Source organism: Gopherus evgoodei, chromosome 4 (assembly GCF_007399415.2).
Source record: "Gopherus evgoodei ecotype Sinaloan lineage chromosome 4, rGopEvg1_v1.p, whole genome shotgun sequence".
NCBI lineage: Eukaryota > Metazoa > Chordata > Testudines > Testudinidae > Gopherus > Gopherus evgoodei.
In genome coordinates this window covers 114,694,033-114,721,714 of record NC_044325.1, presented here as the reverse complement: position 1 = coordinate 114,721,714, position 27,682 = coordinate 114,694,033, and the positions used below count along the sequence as shown (strand labels likewise).

At 37.6% G+C, this 27,682-nt stretch overlaps 1 protein-coding gene across 6 annotated transcripts in view; it reads left to right on the top strand.

The window, feature by feature from the left end:
- AP2A2 (adaptor related protein complex 2 subunit alpha 2) overlaps positions 1-27,682 on the top strand; it is a 91,738-nt gene that overhangs the window by 25,734 nt on the left and 38,322 nt on the right. For 4 of the 6 annotated variants that reach the window (XM_030560646.1, XM_030560645.1, XM_030560644.1 and 1 more), the window contains exons 2-8: positions 76-144; positions 18,282-18,424; positions 19,182-19,375; positions 21,992-22,121; positions 23,882-23,983; positions 26,380-26,488; positions 26,705-26,855. In XM_030560646.1, the coding sequence (XP_030416506.1) occupies positions 76-144; positions 18,282-18,424; positions 19,182-19,375; positions 21,992-22,121; positions 23,882-23,983; positions 26,380-26,488; positions 26,705-26,855 (898 nt within the window). The remainder of the gene's footprint in view (positions 1-75; positions 145-18,281; positions 18,425-19,181; positions 19,376-21,991; positions 22,122-23,881; positions 23,984-26,379; positions 26,489-26,704; positions 26,856-27,682) is intronic. The other 2 variants (XM_030560647.1, XM_030560642.1) reach the window with 1 other exon arrangement.

The following is a 27,682-nucleotide window of genomic DNA, read 5'->3' as shown; positions in this document are numbered from 1 at the left end:
CTGTGCTGAAAGAATTAGTCAATTTAGGAGCTGTTTGAAATGCCAACCCTTGATGTAAATTGTCTTGATTTTCAGGCAAAAGCAAAGAAGCAGAGATAAAGAGGATAAACAAAGAACTGGCAAACATTCGGTCAAAATTTAAAGGTAAGTGTATCTTAAGTACCTTCAAATCTTTATCTTTGTCTTTTTATCCTATACTTTATTCTCTCATCTCATCATGTCTTTCATTTTTCTTCCTTGTTCTGGTCTCAAGTGAGCAAAATGCTAGTGTCATCTGTCAAAATATAATACTGAAAACTGAGCAGTTGTCCATGCTAAATGATCTGTCAACCTCTGGCACTCCTTGACAGAGGATGTTGTGAAAGCCAAGACTATAACAGGGTTCAAAAAAGAACTAGATAAATTCATAGAGGATAGGTCTATCAATGACCTTTTAACAGGGCTTCTAAAACATAAGCAGTTTTAAATTTTAATATAGTAATAAAACTTAAGCAATACTAAGCATTCTTATAAAGCGAAGGCTAGAGAACACTTAGCTTCCACGTTATGTAGTATTAAAACTATACCTCAAGTGTATATTTAGTACATCATATATACCTACAGTTGTAATCTCATCCAAGATTCCTAAACGTTCTGAATTTAAGTATGTGGTTTGTGGAGTTGCTAGTGGCTGCTACCCTTTCCTAATGCAGTGTTTCACCAGCAGCTTCTTCACTCAATATATGTTTATATTGACTTGTTATACTGAGGGTTGCATATATGACAATAGTAATGTGTAAAGGAGTGAAAGTTGTCTGCATCTCCGAATTTACTATATGGTAAACCTGTTCTAAAGGTTTTTCTCAAAAGCTCCCCAAGAGTCTTACATTCTCTGTCACAAATAGTGCTATTTCTAATCAGAGTAATCGTTCACTTAGGGTTTGTCTTAAAAACATCCCCCATGAATGACAAAAGTTTTGCGACAAAAAGCACCGGTGTGCTCCCAGCATAGCATTTTCATATGCCACAGGCCTCAGTGAATAGCCAGGAGATCCTGACGTGCACATTTTACTGATCTGCCTGCAGTATATTTCAGACTTAGTAGATACAGCACTTCTGGGCTCTGCTCTCTTGATAACCTTTCAATAGTCCTAAGATTTGGTGTATTTAAAACTGTAAAAGCAGCAGACTTCAAATTTGTTTATCTGGGTTGTTTATTTTGTCAGGCAAAGTCTTTAGATATGAAGCATCTTGTTAGTAAAGTACGTTGGAAGCAAACAGACTCTAGTTCACATGCTAATTAACAGTCTTCTTTTGCAGAAATAAGTGTCTAGGGAAAATGATACAGGTGGCTTCTAGAAGAGAAACACAGTAAGATTAATGACTGCAAGTGATAGTAGACATCACACAAACGTTTTTTGTTGATAAACATTGTTCCGATTCAACATGATACTGATTATCAGAGATGTCTTCAAACCGATCAGAATGTTTACTGCTTTTAACAGAAAGCTTTAATAAACAGGCAAAGTTTTCACAGTTCACAGCAGCTGCTGTCATTTTAAATATTTTCTGAATTGGGTATTTTGCAGCCTAAATGCAGTATTTGGTGAACTGGAGCAGAAACGTGCACTGCAGTGACAGTACATCAATGAAATAATTTTCTTCAATGAGAAGTGACAGTCACAAGATTGCATTATATTAGAGCATCAGACCTTTTTATCTAATACTAGTATGTTCTGTACATGCCCAGACCTAGAGGCAAACAATATCAGTATTATAGGATCACTTCAGTCTCCAACGTCTTGCCTACAATTGTTGATAATAGTTATATTTCTGTAGACTTGGCTAAGCAGTCTTGTATACTTCGTCAAGATTATTTGCTTTGAACCTTATCTGCAGTAATACTACCATTGTCAGCCATGGCACTGGTTATGGTGGTGGTGTTGCAGGTACAGAACGGTGTGTGTAGGCAAGGCTCTGAGTGTTCATGATTGTATTGCTCCCCATTATAAATCCTTGGTATTGTCCTAATAGCCATGTTACAAACTGACTTGCAGCAGGTTCTATGCAGATAATTGGGGGGGGGAGGGGAGGATTAGAAGTATGTTCTGAACTTCATATAATAGGTTATAATGGTCCGGATAGCATGGTTGGATGCTTGACTTATTCAGTTCATTGACAATCTGTTTAGTGTTGGTGTAAATCCTGTCTGATGTGAGGTTTTGCACAGCCCACCATATTGATGATGTAATCTCTGTTCTCTCTATTTGTATATTAATATGACTTTTCTAAAAATGGCACATCTTCTCAGCTCTTCATTCCATTTTCTGCAGGGGATCAGACATAACCATGCCATGTCATTAGCTAATGCTTGTGGCTAATACCAAAATATGTAACACAATGCTAATCAGTCAAATTTTCCCTAACAAACTATTTTTCAAAATATTTAAGTTTGACTCTACTTAATTGTCATTAAGTTGAGAATGTTGTGCCTCTTAAATTTTTAACTATTCTAACATTTTAAAACACAAACTAGAACTCCAAATCATGGTTCTAAAATCCACTCAGCTCCCATTCTGATCACATATCCCTACTAACCTTTTAACTATGAGCTAGACACTTTTACATGCATACCCTATCTAGATTTCCAGTATGAGCCACAGACTGCCACCATCTCTACTCTCTCTCCTGTATAGTGCCAGCTGAACAGTCCACCTGCTATTTATGAGCCCTAGTCTCATGTCAGAACCACTGCGTCAGGCATAACCTCTTTCAGATTACCCATCCTTCATTCCAAACACATCTTCCTTTATCTGTCATCCCATGTGGGGCATATAGTTCAAGAACCTGATATCTCCTTATATGGCTGAAAAACTATCTCTAGTCAGTGTGCATGGCCCTTCATTCTCCATATAGTTCAAAGATTTATTTTTTCATGTTTACAATGGTACTATTCGGACCCTGGAATACCCCATACATTGAAAGAAGGGAGACTTGACTTCTGCTTTAGGGCCAAAGGCTCACTTAAGTATCTCCACTTTCTAAGAAATAAGAAATGTCCTCAATTTCCTTTAGAGCTAGTCAAGACTTTTTATTAAAATGTTAGTCAGACTTTCTGGCCACATCTACTTTATTAAATATGCACAAGAAGAATCTTTAACTTAAAGGGCTCAATGGATTGCACATGTGACTTCAAGTGCAAGTATCTCTAAACTCCCTTGAAATCTATAGCTTGATGAATGCCATTCTCTGGATTTTTTTTTTTTTTTTCAGATGCACATCATTAGTGCACTATCAAGGAAGCAAACAAAACACAGCTTGGACTGCAGCTCCACTAAAAAAAACACAAAGGGTGGGGAAATCAGTGTTTCGGAAAGAGGACTAAATCAATAGGTGAAATTTACTAAGATATTACAAATTATCTTAATATTCTTTGTCACCGAGCCACATAAATGCAAGTCTGCAGAAATAAGCCAATTACCCATAGAGCTCAAATTAATTTGACTGATTTTTTTTTTTCAAGGGTGGCATTCAAAATCCTACATTACTCCTGCAAACTTATTTTAATCACAAGAATGAGAATTTAAAAGTTGTTGTTTTGGTATTTGAAGCTGGGTCCCAACCCACACTTCTCTCTGTAACTGACTTTTTTTATCAAATGAAAAACTTAGATAGCATATGGGATAACTGTACGCATTGCAGGGTACCAGATTACACTGTGTTAATATGGCTGCTTTCTGCTAGTAGAATTTCACTGAGTCATTAGCATTGAAGGTCATTACATAAACATTTACAATTCCAAAATGTTAATGTGTTGAATTTCTTATTTTAAAAACTCTTTCCCTTGTAAAGCTGACTCTTCCTCAGTTGAGGAATTTTTAGGGCTGAGACTCTCTCTTCTTTCCCCAATATAAGCTTTCTAAAAGTCTGCCATGTTTCTGTGCAGATTGAGAAAATATTAATTACAGTGACTTTCCAGGAAAGCGTGAGCATTGTGGCTTGTGTGTGTGGTTTTTTTTTAAAAGCTATTTGTAGACAAGTTGTAGTTCCACAGCTGCTTATATGGAGCCAAATTTGTAAGTATTCATCAAAGTTAAGTCTTCCTTTTGTTGCTATTATAGGTTTTTCATGTTGGCATTTCCCGAACATTGAACAGAAGTGGCTTTCTAAAATTGACTTGAGTTGTGCAGTCTTCACTGAAGTTGCCTTCAGCTAGCCCTGATCCATATTATTTATATGTTGTAATCTCCCCTCCTCAGGGACATTTTCTGCTGGTTAACAAAAGTGTCCTTTATTCTGAAAGCAGAGCTTGTTAATTGATGGAGGAGAACATAGATAAGTGAACGTTGTTGTGGAACAGGGATTAAAATTCTTAAAATCTTTATCACTGTGGCAGTTTTACTTGATCATTAGATCTGCTTGTATGCCTAATATTAAGGAGCAATTTGAGTCTGTTCCCATTAGCAGTGACCTGTTGTCTCCCCAAGCCAAAATTGGTGGTACATCTTCCAGTGAAATTGTGTGCTTGCTTTATTTCATTATCTCTCTTTTTTTTTTTTTTTAACTATGTTTTTAGCATACCCTGCTGCCTGTTGTATCTGTCTTCTTTACAGGTCTTTATTTCACAGATCAATAAACTATATTTCCTTTTTGTATATTCTCCTCTCTTGGTTGTGCCTATGCCCTCCCTTGACAGCTTTCCATATCTGGAGGGGAAAAAATCCTGTTATAACTCTAGCATCTATTTCATCACCTGCCTTTATTTTTTAACCATTAAAATCTGTCCCAGCACCCCATTAAGAATTGTGAACTGGCTAAAAATAGTATATCCAATATTGTGTACAAAGTGTTCAAATCCTTGATAAAGCAACATATTTTAAACACTGCTATGGTAGTAACTGGAGGCATAGCCATTAAGCACTTGGTGACTTAAGCCTCTGCATGCTTACAGCAGCACAGCTGTTCTGATGCTGCTGCACCACTGTAAGATTGCTTCTGTAGCTGCTTTATGCCGATGAGAGAGCTCTCCCGTCAACATAATGAAACCACCTTGTCATAGTATCTTTCCCCAGTCTGAACGTTAGAGTCCAAAAGTTGGGGTGCCAGCATGAATTTCTCTAAGCTTAATTACCTGGTTAGATCTGATAAGCTGCCACCAGTCAGGAATTCCAGTGCCTGATACACTCTGGTCCCCCCCAAAACCTTCCCTGGGGACCTCCTGGATCTTAACACAGGGAAAGTAAACTCTTTCCCTCACCCGTGCCTCTCCTAGGATTTCCCTCCCTGGGTTACCCTGGAAGACCACCGTGATTTAAATTCCTTGAATCTTAAAACAGGGAGGAATGTCCGTTTTCCCCTCCACCCCCACCCAGAGGCAAAACAGATTCAAGCTCTGTGAATCTAAAACAAAGGGATTCCCGCTTTTCCCCTCCCTTCACCTTCTCTGTTAAGTACAGACTCAATTCCCTTGAGCCTCAACAAGGGGAAAAATCAGACAGGTCCTAAAAGCAAAACTTTTTTAATAAAAAAAAGAAAGAGTAAAAGTTCTCTGCAATTTAGATGGTAAAAGTTACAGGGTCTGCCAGCTTATAGAAACTGGAGAAAAAGCCTCCTCCAGCAGAAATACAATTTAAAATACTTTCAGCCAAATACACATTAAAACTCTACCAGCCAGATACACATTTGCAAATAAAGAAAACCAATTAAAAAGACTATAACCGCCTGTTCCTTAATACTCACTATTTTGAATATGTAAGAGACTGTAGCAGAGAGATTAGCAAGAAACCTGGTTGCACGTCTAGTCCCTTCCAGGACCCAGAGAGAACAAAGCAAAACCCAAAAAACACAAACAAAGGCTTCCCTCCACCGAGATTTGAAAGTATCTTGTTTCCTGATTGATCCCCTGGTCAGGTGCTTGGTTCCCTGTTTGTTAACCCTTTACAGGTAAAAGAGACATTAACCCTTAACTATCTGTTTATGACACACCTCCACAAGCGGCAGTAGCTATGTTGGCGGGCGACATAGCACTGTGTATACTGCCACATTGCTCAGGGGGCTTTTGCCCCCCTCCACCCACACACACCTCAGAGCCACATAACTTTTGCTGCCGTAAATGGTAGTGTAGACACGGTCTTAGAGAATGCATAGTGGCTTAATTATACACTAGCACAGAAAAGTATGTTGTGTGTTTTTGCTTGGTTTTTGCAAATGTAGCACCCTTTTATTATAGGGATTGTTATTAGCTTCCCCATATTTGTTGCCTAATGCTTTCATTATAAAAGGTCCTTGTGACCTTTTCTGAGAAGATCTAGCACTTCCATTATTTCCAGTGAATCTCTGCCATGTAGCTGTGAAAAAGATGGCCCAGAGTTTTCTCTGCTTTTGTTAGAATGCTGAACAAATGTTGCTGAGAATTATGGAGCATACACATTCTAATCAGAAGCTGGGCTCATACCACCACCATCACCCCCCACCTCCCAACCACCGCCAAAGCAGCAGTACATAGTGCATTGGGAGCCCTGGGAGCAGATAGCCTGTCTTGGGACTGTGCTGTGGAGCAAGTGTCTTGCTGGGCTTCTCTGAAAATCCCTCTGGATTGCACATAGCTCCAGTGGCTCATAACCCCTCTGAGAAGTGAACGTGGGGAAGGAACTCCTCCACTTTCTGGGGAGAGATGGGCCATGCTCCCTCAGGCCTAGTAAGTGGCCCCACAGAGTCCCTTCCCTTCTTTTCTCCTCTCCTGCCCACCAAATAATGATTGCCTTCTCCAGCTAACATAGGTAGCTCTGTAACATCAGCTGTGTTGCAGTGCTGAGAGTTCAGAGTTCAATCCTTGCTGATGCATGATGAGATTCTTATAGTTCACATAACTTGTTTTTAATCTTCATCTTTTTTTTTAAAAAAAGCAAACTACATAAGCTAAAGAACTTTTTTCTGTGTTACAAAGTCAAGCGCTTAAAAATTAAGAAATGCTACAATTTAGGTTGCCCATGATACCTTATTTCTGTTTCCTTGTGTGTAAGCATTATGATGATTTTTAGCTATTTAGGAAGTTTTAAGCCTATCAAATTCTAGCCACCAACATGAAAAATTTCTTTTACAACAGTGGAATTTGCCTCATCAATGGATAGTAATTCCCATCAGATGACAAGAACACCAAGTTTTCTAGGGAAAGAGGAGTCATTTTTGTCCTGTTTGCTGTGGTTGAAACTGCTGACCAGAATTCTTTGGATCCTTCCTGTTTCTGCTGAATTTCAGACATAAGTTGTTACAGAAACTTATGTATATATTTTTCATTGAAGAGAACCTGATCAGAAGAAAAACATTTCCTGTTCCTTTCTGTTTCCTGTGAGCAATAAAATATGAACTTACTGTTGGAGGTTAGAGGAAAATATATAATACTGTCACTAAAACACTGGGTTTTTTTGTGTAGTGAAATTCAGCACGGACAAGGAGTATTTATGCAGTTTCAGACTACAATAAACTGTGCAAAAAATCAGAATAAGTGCTAGGATGGAGACTTCAGTTGCGCAAATTGAGGTGTGCCCAGGCATGTGTTTAAAGTGGGGCTGTTGTTGAGTTCTCACAACATATAGTACTTAAAATAACAAAGCTGTGTTCAAAGTATAGTAAGGTTATTTAAACAAACTATGCACAGTTCAATTTAGTCTTTGGAATTGGAATCCATCTTAGATTTTATATTTTAATACAAAATGAAACAAACTAGGGCTGTTGATTAATCACAGTTAACTTGTAATTAACTCAAAGTAATCATGGTTTAAAAAATTAATTGCAATTAGTCAGTTTTAATCAACTGTTAACCAATAGAATACCAAGTGAAATTTATTAAATATTTTTGGATGTTTTTCTACATTTTCAAATATATTGATTTCAGGTCCAACACGGAATACAAAGTTTACACTGCTCGCTTTATATTATTATTTTGGATTACAAAAATTTGCATTGTATAAATTATAAAAAGTAGTATTTTTCAGTTCACTTCATACAAGTGCTGTAGTTCAATCTCTTTATCCTGAAAATGCAATTTACAAATGTAGATTTTTGTTTGTTACATTGCACTCAAAAACAAAACAGTTATGTAAAACTTTAGAGCCTACAAGTCTGCTCGGTCCTACTTCTTGTTCAGCCAAATAGCTAAGACAAAGAAATTTGTTTGCATTTATATGAGATAATACTGTCTGCTTATTATTTACAATGTCACCTGAAAGTGAGAACAGGCGTTTGTTTGCATGGCCGTCATTACAAGGTATGTACGTGCCAGATATGCTAAACATTCGTATGCCCCTTCATGCTTTGGCTATCATTCCAGAGGACATGCTTCCATGCTGATGGTGCTCTTTTTTTTTTTTTTTTTTTTTTAAGTTAATTAAATTTTGTGACTGAACTCTTTGGGGTAGAATTGTATGTCTCCTGCCCTGTTTTACCCAAATTCTGCCATATATTTCATGTTAATAGCAGTCTCGAATGATGACCTAGCGCACATTGTTTGTTTTTAAGAACACTTTCACTGCAGATTTGACAGACTCAAAGAAGGTACCAATGTGAGATTTCTAAAGCTAGTTACAGCCCTCGGCCCAAAGTTTAAGAATCTGAAGTGCCTTCCAAAATCTCACAGGGACGAGGTGTGAAGCATGCTTTCAGAAGTCTTAAAAGAGCAACACTCCAGTGCGGAAACTACAGAACCCAAACCACCAAAAAAAAGAAAATCAGCCTTCTGCTGGTGACATCCGACTCAGATGATAAAAATGAACATGCGTCAGTTCGCACTGTTTTGGATTGTTATTGAGCAGAACCTGTCATCAGAGTGAATGCATGCACTCTGGAATAGTGGTTGAAGCCTGGAGGACATATGAATCTTTAGGGCATTTGGCACGTAAATACCTTGCGACGCCAGCTACAGCTGAACCATGGGAATGCCTATTCTCACTTTCAGGTGACATTGTAAACAAGAAGCAGGTAACATTATCTTCTGCTAATGTAAACATACTTGTTCTTCTGAGCCATTGGCTGAACAAGAAGTAGGACTGAGTGTATTTGTATTTGTAGGCTCCAAAGTTTTTTACATTGTTTTGTTTTTGAGTGCAGATTTTTTTAAAAAAAAAAATAGATGCCTCCCAGGTTATGCAAACCCCGATTTATGCAAATCCGCACTTATGGAAAAAGTTCCATAAGCTAGAAATAGGGTGGGTTTTTTGTTAGTTTTTTGCGTAATGGTTGGGTATACGTTTCCAACTTAGGCAAAATTTGAGTTATGCAAGGCGTTCCAGAATGGAACGCTTCCATAAGTCGGGGAGCATCTATACTTCTATATTTATAAATTCAACTTTCGTGATAAAAATATTGCACTACAGTGCTTGCAATAGGGGTATTGAAAAATACTATTTAGTTTGTTCTTTACAGTGCAAATATTTGTAGTAAAATTATAACGTGAGCACTGTACACTTTGTATTCTGTGTTTTAATTGAAATCAATATATTTGAAAATGTAGAAAATATCCAAAAATATTTAAATAAGTGGTATTCTATTGTTTAATAATGCGATTAATCACGATTTTTTAAAAATTACTTGACAGCCTAAAACAAATTATTCTTCTTCCTCAGATATCCATCTCTGCTGCCACATGTACAAGATGAATAAGTAGCCAGGTGAATTTGATTTTTAAATAATAATTTAAATCATGATTTAAATCACTAGTCAGGAAGACTCTCTATTTAATCATGGTTTTCTACATAAAAGTGCATTCTTGTTGGTTGTTATAATCTTGATACATATTCTTCAACTCAGAGATAGATGTAGGTTTAATTTTTACACGGTACAAACACTACAGTGATTTATTTTGAAAACTTTTCAGATTAGTTTTACGACTGTATCAGAAAATGAATAATTGTTTGATTATTTCATTTATCAAAAAGTAATTGAAGCAGATAGTTCACCTCCCAATGACTTCATAAATATCTCCAATTTAACAGATTAATCATTAATATTTGGAGGATTTCCTTTCCATGTTGTATTAGGAGGAAAACATCATCAGACAGACATTTAAAATTGTTTTATTTAATAAAAACAACAACGTTAAGTATTCTGGATTTTTTTCTTGAACAGCAAACATAAAATATTTTAACAAAATAAGCATATGTCCCTTGCTTCTTACATTTATCTTCAGACTTCTTCTTCTCCTTGTCCAGATCTAGTCCGCCCCCAACAATCTGCTATTCATTGAATTTTTTGAAACTTCGCACTTTTAGAGAGAGATCAGGGATTGACTCTGTGTACACAAATTTGCAGAGGGACAATAGAGTTGAGGTCTGTTGTTTCTCACCTCTCTCTCTCTCTCTCTCTCTCTCTCTCTCTCTCTCTCTCTCTCTCTCTCTCTCTCTCTCTCTCTCTCTCTCTCTCTCTCTCTCTCTCTCTCTCTCTCTCTCTCTCTCTCTCTCTCTCTCTCTCTCTCTCTCTTTATTTATTTATTTATTTATATATTTATTTATATATAACATTTTTGCTGTTAACAGGCATGTTACCTCTGGAGACATAAATCCACAGTTTGAGAACTGCAAAACTAAGCATCTCTGATGGTATCTTCTAGACTGAGCACTGAGTCCCATTAGGTAGATAGATTATTTAGGTTAATCTTTCTATCATAGAATATCAGGACTGGAAGAGACCTCAGGAGGTCATCTTGTCCAACCCCCTGCTCAAAGCAGGACCAAGAAGCCGTGTATCCAGAAGCCTGTGGAACCCCGTACGATTGGGTCCCTAATCCATGAACTATTGGAACTCATTTACAAAACTTTTCTTAAACATGACTCGAATATGTTGTCTTATAGTATAGAATTAGAATTTATAATCCCTGTTCCATGAGGAGATATCTTTGAGGTTTAGTTTTAATTAAGATAGGTTTTTTCCCTCAAAAAAGCATTGTATCAAAAAAATCTGGTTTGATTTTTATCCACGCTGATAGGTAGCTGCTGCTTCTCTTGAAAGCCAAGCTGGCAAAAAAGGGGTATCTCCAGTCTGAAATTTTCGCCCTAGTACTTCATTGAAGAACAGTGAAGTAGATGCAATATCTGCGACTTGTCTTTTTAAAAGCTTTGTTTTCCTAATCTTGTTTTGAAAGATTAGTAGAAGTGCCAGGAGGGAGGATCACCACCTTCTTTCCTTACTCAAAGAAGAGCAGACTGCAAGTGGCTGTGTTGGCACATGAGCCCACACCACAGGAGGCTTTGGCTTCTGCTTTGGTCATTCCCACAGTCTGATGGACTTGGTTTCTGACAGCAGAACAAAATATCAGTCTGCTTCACTGCTACTTAACAGCACAGCTTCAGGGGTGCCACTACCAATCCAAGAGGGCAGGCTGTGGTGTTCAGGCTCTTTTTCTTCAGACACCATTGTTCATTTTCTCCGTTTGGAAGTGTCTTGTGAAGAAGCACTGACAACTGAGATTAAAATTTCACAGCAGTCCACACCCTTAACGTACAAACAAATCTTTAGGAGCAAGCACTTGGGAAAGCCATCATTCTGATGGTGTTTCCCTTGTTGACCACAGTTGTTGGTAGGTTTGCCTGCTTCCTTGACCAGTGGATGCCAACAGTCTAAGTGTCATTATTCGTTTCCTTTGTTCCCAGGTCATGAAAGCCCTGTGTGTCTCTCCACAGGTAAAATTAAGTTTGCATTTAAAGAAGGGCTTAACCATGTAATTATGTATGTGGAATACACTGTATTCTCCTCAATTACAGCACTTTCAGTGTTTTCTCAGAGTTTGCAAATAAATTAAACAGTTAATATTAATTTAAAATGAATTCTTTAAGAAATGTAGCACTGTCAGATTTTCTTGTCCTGAATGATCTCAGCTCAGATGTTGTCCATTCACAAGGAGGTGAATCTTGAGTATGCCTTGAATAAAGTGAATATAGAATTTTTTTTAAACCCTTTAATTGTAAGTTGTTTAGCCGAGGTAGAACAACAATTTTCAGAAAAACTTAATTGCCCTCTTTTAAAATGGCTGGCATCTTGTGCTCTCTTTGAGAAGGAAGCTGTGTGTTGCCCTTGGCAAAGATGGTCACCAGCACCTGCAGTCACTCATTCCTCACAGTGCTCTTCTGCTTACTGCACAAAATGTCCTTGAAAATCATCTTTTTTTGTGACTAATAAATATGTTTGTGGTTCCAGATTACAAGTGTAAGGTTATTGCATAATATCACAGCAAGGCAGGTTTATGATTGTTTGGATGCCTTAACTGTGTATTTCTGTCATTTTAATGTGTTTGGGTTAAATTTAATCTTAAAAGAAATCCAGTATCCTTTTGTTAGCTTGTTTTAGGGATAGTTAAAACATCCTCTGTAATACTTTGACTATAAACTACTGCTACTCCGGGCTTGTCTACACTAGCACTTTACAGCACTGCAACTTTCTCGCTCAGGGATGTGAAAAAACACTCCCTTGAAGGCAGCAAGTTTCAGCTCTGTAAAGCACCAGTGTAAACAGTGCACCACTGCTGGGAGCCATGCTACACCCCTTCTGGAGGTGTGTGTGTGTGTGTGGTTTTTTTTTTAAGAGCACTAGGAGAGCTCTCTCCCAGCACTCTGTTGTGATTACACAAGCCACTTTAAAGCGCTGCTGCGGCAGCTCTTCAATGTTGCCAGTGTAGACTAGCCCTCAGCTTTAATTTAACCTTTTAAAGTTTTTTGTATGGAATTAGAATACATTTAATTAATACATTTAAGTAATACATTTTCTCTCCGACTTGTTCTTTACTACCTTCTCCCTCCACTTGTTGTCTCCTTTGTTTGCTTGCCCTGCCCTAAATGTGCTGCTGTTCCTTTTTCACTCAGGGCTGGTCTACACTACAGGGGAAAATCGATCTTAGATACGCAACTTTAGCTGAAGTCGAAGTATCTTAAGATCACATTACTCACCGTCCTCACGGCTTGGGATCGATGTCCGTGGCTCCCCCTGTCGATTCCGCAACTCCGTTGGGGTTGGTGGAGTTACGGAATCGATATAAGTGTGTTCGAGGATCGATATATCGCGTCTAGATGAGACGCGATATATCGATCCCGGAGCAATCGATTGCTACCCGCCGATATGGTGGGTAGTGAAGACGTACCCTCAGTTGCATGAATCTAGTGGATTTTCACTGCTGTTGCTGATAGTGCTGTCTTTCCACAGGATCAGCAGAGTTGTAAGCATGATTCATTGCTGAGGGAAGGAGAGATTTATTTGCTCTTTTCAGTTGCTTTTTTATAGATTGCCCCATCAGCAAAAGAAGATCCTGTCTGGCTGTACTGCTGTTACTGTAGTGCTTCCCCAGCAAGACCAGCATAGTAACATGGACTATTTTGTCAGTTGACCTATGTTGCTGCTTCTGTATTACTCCTGTGGGAATACTGCGCCAAGAAATTGAAAACACTGCGCACAATAATTTAAAATTCTGTGTAGTTTATTTGTCAAAATAACACTATATAATCATGCTAGTTTCAATAATTTTTAGTAATTTGTTTCAAAATCCCTGTCAGCAAGTATGTCTTTAATAATACAAACAACAGATTACCCCAGGAATTGGGAGTTAAGGAAGGCACTATGATGGTTTGTTGGGTGCCTCAGTATGGGTATATCACATGTGCCAGCTGGGCACGTTGGGGGGAGAAAACTGCCCCTTTGGTCTCAGACACCTGCACCTCCTATCTCTCAGAGCCCCGCTGTAGAGCACCCTCAACCCAGCCCCTCCGTCCCTCTTCCCCCCCGCCCAAGTGATCCAGAGGGAGAAACAGCCTGATTCTGGGTCCTTGGCTTATACAGAGTTTTCTGCATGCCACCTCCTTCCTTCAGGACCTGCTGGGAACTGCAGCTGCTCAGAACCCTCCAGCTCCCCCTTCACTCCTCACCTCCTCCCTCACAGAGTCTAGAGAGCTGGGCTCTGCTGGATCCAGCGGCCCCTAGTGGCAGCCAGCAGCTCTGCAGCATCAGTTCTATGGGGAAAAATTAAATTTGGCATAGAATATTAATTCTGCATTGTGCAGTGATGCAGAATCCCTCCAGGAGTACTATATGCAGAAGCACAGGCATGATTCATGACTAATTTAAATCCTTGATTTAATTGTTCTGGCACTCATGGTCTCGAAGTCAAGGCAATCTTGTTTGCCATAAGATAAAGATATTTTTAGATTATGTAAAGGGATCTTCTTCATGCTTGTCATCGTGATGTGGGTTTTTTTTTTCTTCTGTCAGTTTGTCATATCAACACTTGCCTTATATAGGTTAGAAAACCGTTTCTTTCCATTTTTTCCCCACAAGTCTAGTGATGTATGGTATTTTCTTCAAGCCCTCACTCCAGGAATTAAGTGGTAACATGAAAATCTTCACTAATTTTAAAAATTTGTTAGCCTTCATACTTGTAGAGAAACTTGAAAATTTGGACCCTCAAGGCTGAAAAAACAAATATCTCCCTCTCCCAATTCCCCTCCTCTCCCCCAATCTTATGGCTCTTCGGAGCCTCGCCCAGGTTTTTTGGCAATACTGCAGCCAGTAGGCTTAATCTGTAATATGCCAGGCACTCATCTATGACACTTTGTGCAGTCACTGAGTTTGCTATGTCAACTGCAACTAACTGAATTTATGTAATAGTATACTCTTAACAATTTTGGAAATCTTCATAGATGTGAATGCTGAAGTTCCTCAATATTTAGCCACCAAATTAAATGGCCTGATTATCAGTACCTATCAGTGAGTTGTGGGTACTTTGCACCTCTGAAAATCAGGGCCCCCTCTTTAACTACATAAACATGGATTTGTTTGAAAATTGGCCTGTTGATTCTGGTGCTGTAGGTTTAGCTGATCTCTTCTCGGCCCTTTAAATACATGCAGTGAGTTAGGTTTAGCTGATTTTGGGATAATGTAAGCTTTCATATAAGGCTTTATTCCATTCAATTCTGTGCTGACTAATGCTGCCCATCAAAAAAGAATGGTCATTGATTTTGACAGAAATATCTGTTTCACTCTGAGTGAGGCAAAAATAATTAAAAAGTTTTTAAAAGCTTCTTTCCCTGAAATTTTGTTACACAAACAGAACTCTAGGAAACTGTCTGATCATTAGACATTTCCTTGTAGGCTTGAATGGGGAAAGGAAGAGGCTGTTGGCCAAAAGACACAGTGTTCATGTTTCTCTACAAGAAAATAATTCCTATACTGTAACAGATCTGCTGGAAAGATTGCACTTGCAGCTAGCTGGCTTTGGCTATACTGTTCAGTACATAAGAATGACCATACTGTGTTAGACCAACGGTCCATCTAGCCCAGTATCCTGTCTTCCGACAGCGGTTGGTGCCAGATGATTCAGAGGGAATGAACAGAACAGGGCAATTTATTGAGTGATCCACCTCTTGTCATCCAGTCCCATTATTTATTGATTGATTTTTTTTGGAGGTTTAGGGGGACACTGAGCGTGGAGATTGTGTCCCTGATGTCTTAGCCACTGATGGACCTATTAGCCATCTTCTATGAACTTATCTAATTCTTTTTTGAACCAAGTTATACTTTTGGCCTTCACAACATTTCCAGGCAATGAGTTGCACGTGTTGACTGTGCATTGTGTGAAGAAGTAATTTCTTACATTTGTTTTAAACCTGCTGCCTATTAAGTTCCTTTGGTGACCCCTAGTTCTTGTGTTTATATGAAGGAGTATTCACATAAAGTATTCTTTATTCATTTCTCCATGACGTTCATGATTTTATAGATCTCTATCATATCCCCCCTCCCATTTAGTCATTGGTTCACTACAACAGGATTTTAACAAAGAAAGTAAGGTTGGGAAATAATGCTGATGAGCTTTCAGAAGTACATATTTTAGAGGTCTGTACTACAATCATAAAAGGTAAACTATTTTAGAGCATCCTCCCGCCCCCCTCCTCCCCTTTTTTTTTTTTAACAAAACTCCTTAACCTTGTAATCTAAACCATTTTGAAATTTGACTTGTAAAGCTGACTGGATAGCAAGTGTTCAAGAGGAACTTAATCTTACCTTATGGTCTTTACACATGATAGTCAGTGTAATGTTTCAGACTTTACAAAAAGGCATAATCAAAATAATTTTTTTGGTCAGACTCTTCCTCTACTTCCTGATGTATGCATTAACTGTTGCAGAATACTTAAATGCCTTAATCCAGAGTATTGGGCTTTTGCCGTTTCCACAGATTGTGGGGCAAAACTGACACTTGTATATTCTAGGGCTGTCAAACAATTAAAGATTATTCATACGATTCAAAAGATAATAGAATATCATTTTGCAAATATTTTTTGATGTTTTCTACATTTTCAAATATTTTGATTTCAATTATAACAATACAGAGTGTATAGTGCTCACTTTTTATTTATTTTTGATTACAAGTATTTGCACTGTAAAAAACAAACAAAAGAAATGTGAATTTTCAGTTCACCTAATACAAGTACTGTAGTGCAATCTCTTTATCATGAAAGTTGAACTTATAAAGGTGGAATTATGTATTAAAAAACTGGATTAAAAAATAAAACAATGTAAAATTTTAGAGCCTGCAAGTCCACTCAGTCCTACTTCTTGTTCAGCCAATCGCTCAGACAAACAAGTTTGTTCACATTTGCAGGAGATAATGCTGCCCACTTCTTGTTTACAATGTCACCTGAAAGTGAGAACAGGCGTTCTCGTGGCCCTATTGTCCCCAGCATTGCAAGATATTTGCGTGCCAGATTTGCTAAAGATTCATATGTCCCTTGATGCTTCAACCACCATTCCAAAGAACATGCTTCCATACTGATGAAAATTCTGCTCGATAACAATCCAAAGCAGTGTAGACTGATGCATGTTAATTTTCATTAACTGAGTCAGATGCCAACAGCAGAAGGTTGATTTTCTTTTTTGGTGGTTCGGGTTCTGTAGTTTCTGCATTGGAGTGTTGCTCTTTTAAGACTTCTGAAAGCATGCCCCACACCTCGTCCCTCTTAGATTTTGGAAGGAACTTCAGATTCTTAAACCTTGGGCTGAGTGCTGTAGCTATTTTTAGAAATCGTACATTGGTACCACCTTTGTGTTTTGTCAAATCTTCAGTGACAGAGTTCTTAAAACTAACGTGCTGGGTCATCATCACAGACTACTGTAACATGAAATATATGGCAGAATGTGGGTAAAACAGAGCAGAGGACCTAAAATTCTCCCCCAAGGAGTTCAGTCACAAATTTAATTAACACATTTTATTATTTTAATGAGCAACATCAGCATGGAAGCATGTCCTCTGGAACGGTGGCCAAAGCAGGAAGGTGCATACGAATGTTTAGCATATCTGGCACATAAATACGTTGCAATGTGCCTTGCAAAAGTCCCATGTAAATGCTTGTTCTCGCTTTTTGGTGACATTGTAAATAAAAAGAGGGCAGCATTATCTCATGTAAATGTAAACCAACTTCTTTGTCTTAGCTATTTGGCTGAACAAGAAGTAGGACTGAGTGGACTTTGTTTTTGAGTGCAGTTATGTAACAAAAAAAATTTACATTTGTAAGTTGCACTTTCACGACAAAGATTGCACTACAGTACTTGTATGAGATGAATTGAAATACACTATTGTTTATCATTTTTACAGTGCAAATATTTGTAATAAAAATTTACTCTGATTTCATTTGCAACACGGAATACAGTATATATGAATGTAGAAAAACATCGGAAATATTTAATAAATTTCAATTGATATTCTATTGTTTAACAGTATGATTTCATGATTAATTTTTTTGAGTTAATAGCATGAGTTAATTGCGATTAATTGACAGCCCTAGTATATTCAGTTACCGGTGTTTTGGTGCCAGTGTTTTGTAGAGACATCTGATCAGTGTTTGCTTGCTTTGTGTTTTGTCAAATCTTCAGTGAAAGATTTCTTAAAATGAACAACATGCGCTACTTCAAAAGTATTGTACACCACTTTAGGTTGTTTTAAATCTGAATGTATTAATAAATTTTTTACAGTCAGAAGTGTCTATCAGAATACGTAGTCAAGCTACTCAATAACTTTTTTGTATTGTGTAATAAGCACTTCCATAGATTCTCCCATCTAATGGATCAAAAGAACCTTAAACATAAATAATGAAACTTGATAGGATAAAACTAGAACTCTTGAAACAACATTTAGCACATGCTGCAGAACTTGAATGATGCTGTGTGGTACTAGAATGCTAATGTGTGGCTATACAGAGATATACAAATGATGGCCGGTGCTGCATTTCAAAGAGTCTTGTTTTTTCAAATGTCTTTTTTTCTTAATTGTTTACTAGGTGACAAGGCTCTGGATGGCTACAGTAAGAAAAAGTATGTCTGCAAGCTACTTTTCATCTTCCTCCTGGGGCATGATATTGACTTTGGCCACATGGAGGCTGTAAACCTACTAAGTTCTAACAGATACACAGAGAAACAAATTGTGAGTAATTTATCAGCCCTGAAGAAGGAAATATCTATGAAATGTCATACTGCCTAGTTGCCTGTCCTGTCTTGCCTCGCTGTATAACTAGCTTCTTAACTAAATTCTTTTTTTCCCCTTACCTTCTCTCTGCATGGTCTTAGCTTGGTTCTAGCTGGGACTGCAGAGTAACTTAGCTGTACAGATGAGTCCTTTACTTGTTTGGATAAGTAACTTTGATGGATTTTCTTGCCTTTTTAACCTCTAAAATAAATATTGCACTAACTGCAACAGAAGACTAGTCATTTTACATTTTTAATGTACCTTATCAAGAAACACACATTCCATTAGACAAGGTACTTTCTTTAAGTAGAACATTGGACGTTTTAGACTCAGGAAAACCTGGCGTTTATTAGGTGCGTGTGAAGTGATGGTGTGTGACCAAGTACTGAGCAGAGCTTGGATCTTTGAGGAGCAAAATACATGATTTGAGTGGAATGTACATGTGATTCTCTCTTCCACACACACACACCCCCGCCCCCAGACATTGCTATTGTACTCTGCAACTCTGGACCTCTTTATTCTATTATTGGACTAAAATTCCGGGGACTTACTTACATAGAACTCTTGGGAGAGCTGTAAGGACAAGTATTGCTGGAGGGGAATTGCATGAGTACATAGGATACCTGACAATATTAGCAAATGACATAAAATTAGTTTTAGCTGACTTGATTTATCAGAAATATTACTTTTTCCTTGTCCCTTTTCTGAACCACAGGGATATCTTTTCATCTCCGTGCTAGTAAATTCCAACAGTGAGCTGATCCGCTTGATAAACAATGCAATCAAGAATGACCTGGCCAGCCGCAACCCCACCTTCATGGGACTAGCTTTGCATTGTATAGCCAATGTGGGTAGCCGGGAAATGGCAGAAGCATTTGCTGGAGAAATTCCAAAAATACTTGTAGCTGGGTATGTATTGTATTGTATTTTGAAACAACTGCACAAAGATAGGTAGTACTAGTGGTTCTCAGCATGAAGTTGGGGGTTGAAAGCCATATTTACGCACCTAAGTGACCTGATGTTCTAGACATGGCAATTGCTGTCATTAGGAACTGAAGGTAAGTGCTCAACATGCCTGAAAATTAGGTTGCTTACTTAAGTGACTAAACATCGATATCAAAACTTAACTAATTTAACAAGTTAAAAAATGTTGCCCTAATTACCTCTTGGCTAATAACCCAAATTGCATTTTTTTTTGCAGAGTCCAGTTCATTATCCACATGATTTAAAAAAAAAAAAAAGTATCTACTTTTTGTCCCAGAAATATGATCCAAAATATTTTTCCTGGGAAAACAAAAGCTGTTGCCTTTTTTCTTGTTCAGATAAATCCTAATAAAATGGGCAGTGAATGAATCTGAAAACACCATATTTCAACTACAGATTTCCTTATTAGAAATGTACTCCATTGGAAGCTCATTATTGGTGTCTATGATTTCATTAGGAAGGTGAGAACTTCCCCCCACCCCCCTATATTCAAGCTTCCCCACAAATCCATATTTTCTTTCTAGGTATACATAGGAATAGGCAAGGTTTTATATCCACAGGAAATCATTTGAGTGACTTTTTTTTTCTTTTTTCTTTTAAATTGCCACTTATCTTTTTTCCCTATTTTGCCCAGCAAGTCCGTGGCCCAAACCAAAGTTTTGCATCTATTATCTAACTGAAATTCTCATCAGTAACTGTGTAAAGAGAAATTATGATCATAGGACTAGGCCTATGTCCATGAGAATTCTCAGGACTTAAAATAAATGAAAATCTCCAGGTAGTAATTCAGTTCAATTCTGCTTTCTTTATTCATATTAAGTACTATTAATTTGTATGGATTCTTCTCATACACTTTTTGAAATACTAACTAGATTTTTGGTTGCCTCAGTCACCTCTCATCATTGTAATAGAAAAATAATTGAATGTATTGAATACTAAAAAGATAATTGGGTTGTAAAGTCAAGCCCTCTGGATAGTGCCAGATGTACTTGCTTGTGCAAGATTAATTCTGGCTTTGTTCATTTTAGGCACTGAAATATGCAAAGGATCCTGTGGAAAAAATTGCATATGATCATATAATTAGAAAATGCAACACAATGCACATGCAACCTTAATTGTGCACATGCAATTGTAAATCTAACATTTTCTAACTTAAGAGCTTGACTTTGCCACTTAAAAACCATTCTTCCAAAGATTTTTTTGTATGCAGCTTCCTCAGTGTATTTTTTTTAAATTTCTGCCTATTTTCTTTGTGTGCAACTCCCTGTCATATATCTTCATCAAGGGATCCACCATCCTCTCATAGGCAGTCCTAAAGCTTCTGCCTCATGTGTTGGCACCCAAAGGAGGCTGGGACACTAAGTCATGTATTGGATCTGAAGGGAGCAGGCTCTGCAAGACTCTCTTCTTCCCCTTCCTCTCCCTGGTCACTTTCATGAATGCTCTGGCATTTTCCAGTTACTCCTACTACAGTGTTGTGATAATACTGTTGCTGTAGCAACAGCAGCATGGGCCTGGCTTGTTAAAATAATCATGGTCAGTTACTTTGACTTTCCTGATGTACACAAGCAACAGAAGGTAAATAAATGGTGGTTGAACGTTGCAGAGCTCAGCCAAGCCTGAACAGAATTTCATGAAAGCAGAAGACAGTTTAGCCCTCAGGGTTTTGTCCTTTTTGGATTTCAAAAGTTATTCAGATTTTAGTATTAAATAATCTAAATTTAGGATTCGCTACCAGTTCCCCATACAATAAAGGACTGCATTTAATTTTGTCTTAAGTCATGTGGCTGAAAGGAAAATGTTTAGTTCCATAATGTGGTGCCAAGCAGGATACCGCTATGGAAATCGAGTAATGCCCTAGAAATTTAAATGTATTAGCTTGTTCATGAATCACGTTTCCCAAAGATTGTGAGTTATTCTTAATGGACAAGGCAGATTAAGTATATGGAGTTTGATGGTGCTCTCCAGACAGCATCTTTTAGTATCTCTTCTCTGGGAAATCAAGGTCATACAATATTTGTAAACCATTTTTTCAACTACGAACATCTACCTTGATATCCTGGTTTCACTCTCATCCCTTCTCTAATTTCAAATGTATTCTGTCTGAAAATCATTGGTATTGCTTTACTCTGTCTTATCACATCTCTAACACAAGTGTACTTCCAGCTATAGAGTGAAGAAAAATCTCCTGTGTACTGTTGCTTTAGGAGATGAGGGAGTGTTGTCTCACTATTGCTTTCACGTTGCCAAATAGTGGTTAGCAAAGGGTACAGAAGAAGTTACACTAGTTAGTGTAACTCGCCAAATTTTTAAACCACTTATCAAAGTACTTAACACATTTAAAGTAGTTGAAAGTAATTTGAATAATTAACTAGGAGATCTAATACTTAAAATACTAAACCACTTTGTGGTGGTTTCCATTCTTGTTTACTTCTGGATAATAGTGTTTAGTGGCCTGTGAAAAGCACGGCCAGATACTGGTCCACTGTGTAGTACTAAGACTCTTAATTTGAGCTGAAAAGAGGTGTTCTCATCTTTCAGCGACACCATGGATAGCGTGAAGCAGAGTGCTGCCTTGTGCTTGCTGCGTTTGTACAGAACTTCTCCTGACTTTGTTCCCATGGGAGACTGGACATCCAGGGTGGTGCATCTTCTCAATGACCAGCATTTGGTAAGCTTATGATAGCATTATTTCTTCTGGGATTCCATTCAGTGGTCTAGCCCAGTCACTGTAGGGGAAATCCATAGTTTCTATTAATATGTTAAACGAAGGAAACTATTTAAATTGCTGTGAGACTAATTCATATCCACTATCTTCATTTTTGCATCACTGAGTATTTAAAAAAACAAACACAGGTTGAATTGCAGTTCTCCTAAAGGGAGAAATAAAGATACCCCATAGCCTCTCTTTTAATCAGTTATTAGTTATACTAGTTCCTGAGAGTCATGTCTAGAATTAGAGAGACCAAGTGGGTGAGGTAATATCATTTATTGGACCAGCTGCTGTTGGTGAAAGAGACATGCTTTTGAGCTACACGGAGCTCTTCTTACTCTGGGAATGGTTCTTAATGTCTAGAATTAGTCAGTATTTAGACCTACCTCAGTAAAGGGTTGGTATTTCCATGTGTTCTACTGTACGCCTGGTTTAAAAAAAAAAACTTGTTTCCCATATAAGTGTGTGTGCATATGTGCATGTTTCACAAACACCTAAAAGCTCCCCTTGTGAGGACTGTGGTATAAATTAAGTGCCTATTACGATCAATATAGGAAAATGACAAGACCCTGAAATTGCAGCATTGTCATCCTGGGTATGGATGTGATTGCATATTGCTGTTCAGTAATTTCAAAATAGCAGTTATCAGTGCATATAAGGGTACTTAAGCTACACTGAAACTTAATAATCAAACCATCTAAAGTTCCCATTTCAAGATAAGTGAAACATAACAGACAAGATGCTTGCAGCTAGCCTGCTGTCACAATTGGAGTAGGCATCCGTTCTTCCATGCTCCTCTTGCAAAAGCATGATCGCTCCTTCCTAGCTGTTTGCTTTCTTCCATTGCATAATTTGTTTTTACTGAACCTTACTTGGAATGTATATTTGTTTTAGCATTCAGAATTAGACTGAAATACTGCTTTTCTGATCTTTGATAGGGCTACTCTTCCTTAATAAAAATGTGGAGCACCATCAATGCAAGCAAGGCATAGTGTAGCATACCACTGAAAACACAGCAAATGTGTCATGCAGTAGTAATCATTTCAGCTTTTGGCCAAAAGGGGAATTGTGGATAAGAGGGAGTATCCAAGAAGTCTCACTACCCTTCCTTTTTCTACTTGGGAAAAAATTGACAAAAGCCAGCTAGCTTATTTTAAGGTATCACTTACAACTGTGGATTAATGTAAACTGGATTTTGGCTTTTAGGCTTAATAGTGTACACTATAGAAGATTTAGAGTAACCTCATGCTTATTGCCCTTCTTTCTCCCTCACAGTTCCTTACATTTCCTTGTCAATTGCTGGAAATGGGCCATTTTCATTACCACTACAAACAGTTCTTTTTCTCTCCTGATGATAATAGCTCACCTTAACTGATCACTCTCCTTATAGTGCGTATGGTAACACCCATTGTTTCATGTTCTGTGTGTGTGTGCGTGCATGCGCACACAAACACAATCTTCCTACTGTATTTTCCACAACATGCATCCGATGAAGTGGGCTGTAGCCCACGAAAGCTGATGCTCAAATAAATTTGTTAGTCTCTAAGGTGCCACAAGTACTCCTGTTCTTTTTACTATAGAAGATACTAAACTTAAGGATAAATGTGGGTGTCTGGTACATAACAAATGGCCGTATTTCATTTGAAGCTTTTAAACAATTACATATGTAAAAAATTTGATATTTGAACAAAAACATTAGTAATTCTGTTTTCTTCCAGGGTGTGGTTACTGCTGCTACTAGTCTTATCACTACTTTGGCACAGAAGAACCCAGAAGAGTTTAAAACTTCAGTATCTTTGGCTGTCTCTAGGCTAAGCAGAGTAAGTCTCTCTTATTAAATGGCCGTAGCGAAACGTAACCAGGGCTGTGTAACTTTCTAGATTAGATTCACTTGGACTGAATTAACAGACTTGGGTTATAGCCTGCTCTGAAACAGACTTGCTGTATTGCGTCTGCAAGTGATTTCAATCTCTGTTGAATATTCATATTTGCAAAGTACTTGTATAGCCCTTCTTACATTAATATTTTATTGGTCTGTTGCTGATGAACTGAACATCCATAAACATTTTCTCTTGTCACCTATGTCCTTAAAGATGAAGAAATCCACTGGTGCATAATTTAACTGTAAGCAGTGACATATTTTATTTTAGTGTTTACTACAAATTATTTCCCCTTCATGTCCATCCAACTTCATATTGTGAAACCATTCTATTACATCATGTGCAAATACATCAGACTTTTGAGCCAGTTAAGTACCCACTCCTCTAAAAGAATTGCCAGGAATTCTGTCTCTCCAACGTGGCAGATTTCAGATCACCATTTGTACAGTTTTTCAGTAAACTTCCCAATATTGCTGGCTAATTTATTTAGTCATTGTTTCAGGTTTGTTCTCGTCTCAAATGTTAATACCCGTCTCCAACATATAAGAAGGGCAATTGTTTATTGGTGGCCAAACTCTGCCTTCAGCTGCATTGGGTGCGGCAGACACTGCCTTATAATCAAGAGCTATGGCAGTAATAAGAGTTTCATCACTTCGGAGCTCTGGCTTTGCATAGGGATGCTCTTCATTTGCTGAAGGATTCACTGGCCACATTTCATTTCATTGGGTCTAAACCCTAACCTCTAGAAAGAAACATGTCAAGTATGCTTACATCTGCAGAATAGCTTAGGGGGTGAGCTAAGTGGCTAGTTCACTTCCAATCACAAGTGAGAGATCAGAGACTCGCTCAAATAAGACGTCTTAGATTACGGCTACCATTGCATGGATCTGTTTGTGATATATAACAGTACACAAGTGTTAGGACTTCTGTTCTAGAGAGATTTATCATCCTAGACTTCCTTTTTGGTTGCTTTTCTAAGCTGGTGGTCAAGGACCCAATATATACAAACTCACCAATTCTGTGTTTATTCCTGAGGGTCTTACACAAGATCAGGCAGTACTGTGAAAAGATGATATTAATAGTACCAGTGTAGCAGAGACAATTTTGGTTCACTGAGATACACAATCTGTCTGCCACCTAAGATGGTTGCCTCTGATTCCAGACCTCCTGTTACCAACCAAAAGGTCAATTTTGCACCCGATCTGAATTCCCTCTGTCTCCCAGCCTCGCTGTCGATGGTGAATGAACCTAGAGAAATCTTGTTCTACATAGGTTCAAAATATTTTGATAAACAGTAGAAAAGATCCTACAGAACAAACTTTCGTGGCAAAATGTATGAGATTTTCATCTTGGCATTAGAGATCGTGAACTCCACAAGGCACTTCTGTATCTGATATTGAGGGCTTCTGATTTTTGGTTTTAATCGATGAACAGTGATAAAACACCACAAATGCAGGGGGAAAAAAAAAAAGAAATTGGTGTTTATCCAGTAATCACCTGAAAAATACATAAAATGTTTACATGTACATATGTTCTTGTCTACACAGAGCAGTAATGTGGACTTCTAAAGCGTCTGTGTTGTGCATTCATTAGTCTGTATAGACCATGCTGGTGTGCGCTAGAGGTTATCTAGTACATTTTAACATAATTCTGTTTTAAATAGTACTACTTTAAAGTAGACTAGGAAACATTTCAAGGATTATTTTCTATACAAAGAGAGAGCCCTGAAAAACCTAAATTTTGAATAACTAAAAAACCCCTCAAAATTGCCAAAAATAATTCTCCCAAAATGAAATTAATAAATCATGAAGAAGAGAAGCCCTGCTGATTTGTTTTTGTTTTTGTGATATCAATCTGAAGCATATGAATCCATCAAGGATTCACTTTGCCACTATCTGTACCGTCTGCTGGTGGATGGGTGCGTGATTTATTCTTTTTTCCTGACTCATCTGTTTTGTTTCTGAACAAACACTTTTCAGTCTTTATTAAATTAGGTTTCTTTAGTCCTATAAAACTAAATATAAGACATGTCTAATTAGTGGAGTTATTGGTTACTGATATTGGTACAACTGATACTCTTCAATGTCTTATTTAGGTATATTGATTTTTGAATTATTTATTGTATTTGTGCATTAAACCTTATTGGGTGATTTGTTCAGCATACTAAAAATGAAACTTATACTTTGCCTTTATATACTATTAAAATTCGTTATGTCTAGCTGTACATTTATTTGCACATTGTATTGGTACTTAAAATGAATAGTGAACATTTTCATAATGTCCGATCATCTTAAGAACTTCTGTCATTCAGATGCTGATTATTTGTATTTTTACAGATTGTGACATCTGCATCAACCGATCTCCAGGATTATACCTATTATTTTGTCCCTGCTCCTTGGTTGTCTGTAAAGCTTTTGAGGTTGTTACAGTGCTATCCACCTCCAGGTAATGGGGTAAAGAATCATATTAGTTGCCAACACTATTCCATGCAATGTAGGGAGTCTTCTAATTCCACCCATAAGTTCTTCTGTAAATTTAGTGCTGACACCAACAATTTTCTTTTCAATTGGGGAATAATTTCATCTGAAGGCAAGGATGGGTATTTAATCAGTAGTGTTGAGCAAAATGAAGTTGTCCAACAATTTGTCTTGTTTCCTCCAGAAGATGCTGCGGTACGTGGTCGTCTCACAGAATGCCTGGAAACTATCCTTAACAAAGCTCAAGAGCCACCAAAATCTAAGAAAGTGCAACACTCAAATGCAAAGAATGCTGTGCTATTTGAGGCAATAAGCTTAATTATACACCATGACAGGTGAGTCTACTACTTGTAGAGCAATGCTTAAGGCTACCACGCTTGACATTGTCCTTAATATTAATTTACCTTCTAATAAAATTCAGTTTCATTTTCTATTATGATCTCCTGAAAGTTACTACCTGTAACCTGCTATTTTATGATAACATCTCAGTTTAGATTTTAAAGAGTACAGTCGAACCCAGGTCACTTGAAATAATATGTACAAAGGACACATGAAATCATATTAATTGAGCAAGAGGATAGCTTTCTCCATGTAAATGCATACTTGTAGGGTTATCTTATAAACCTGAAAAAATAAAAATAAAATTATTTTTGAAGTCCACTCAGTTTGATGTTAGACTAATGCTTAAACTGACTTCACACAGATATTGCATGCTCACTTGCTTGAGAACGGTTTTGTCTTCAAAATGGGCCATCATGTTAGCTTTTTGCTTCCTGTTCGCATTTGAACAATGTATAACAATGTAGTGCTGAAAAACACTATTCAGCTTGTACAAGTTGAGTCTGTATTATCCATAGTGGAAGCAAAGTCTTGTATTCACCTTTTTAGCTGTCTTTGCTACTGCTAAAATGCTAAAATTCCAAGCAGCTACAGCAGGTCTACAATTTCTGAGTCCTAGTATACATGAAAATCCATTCTAATAACACCGAATTGCAAGAATATCTATATGGAGTCTTGACTGTTTATGCTATACTATACTTAATTTCTTCAGTCAATTTCAGGTACGTAATTTGTACTTAATTTAAAAACTGAATAACTGCTTGGGGGCCAACAATGCTTCACACTATGTGGGCTGGGTTGTATCTTGGATAAACTTCTTCTT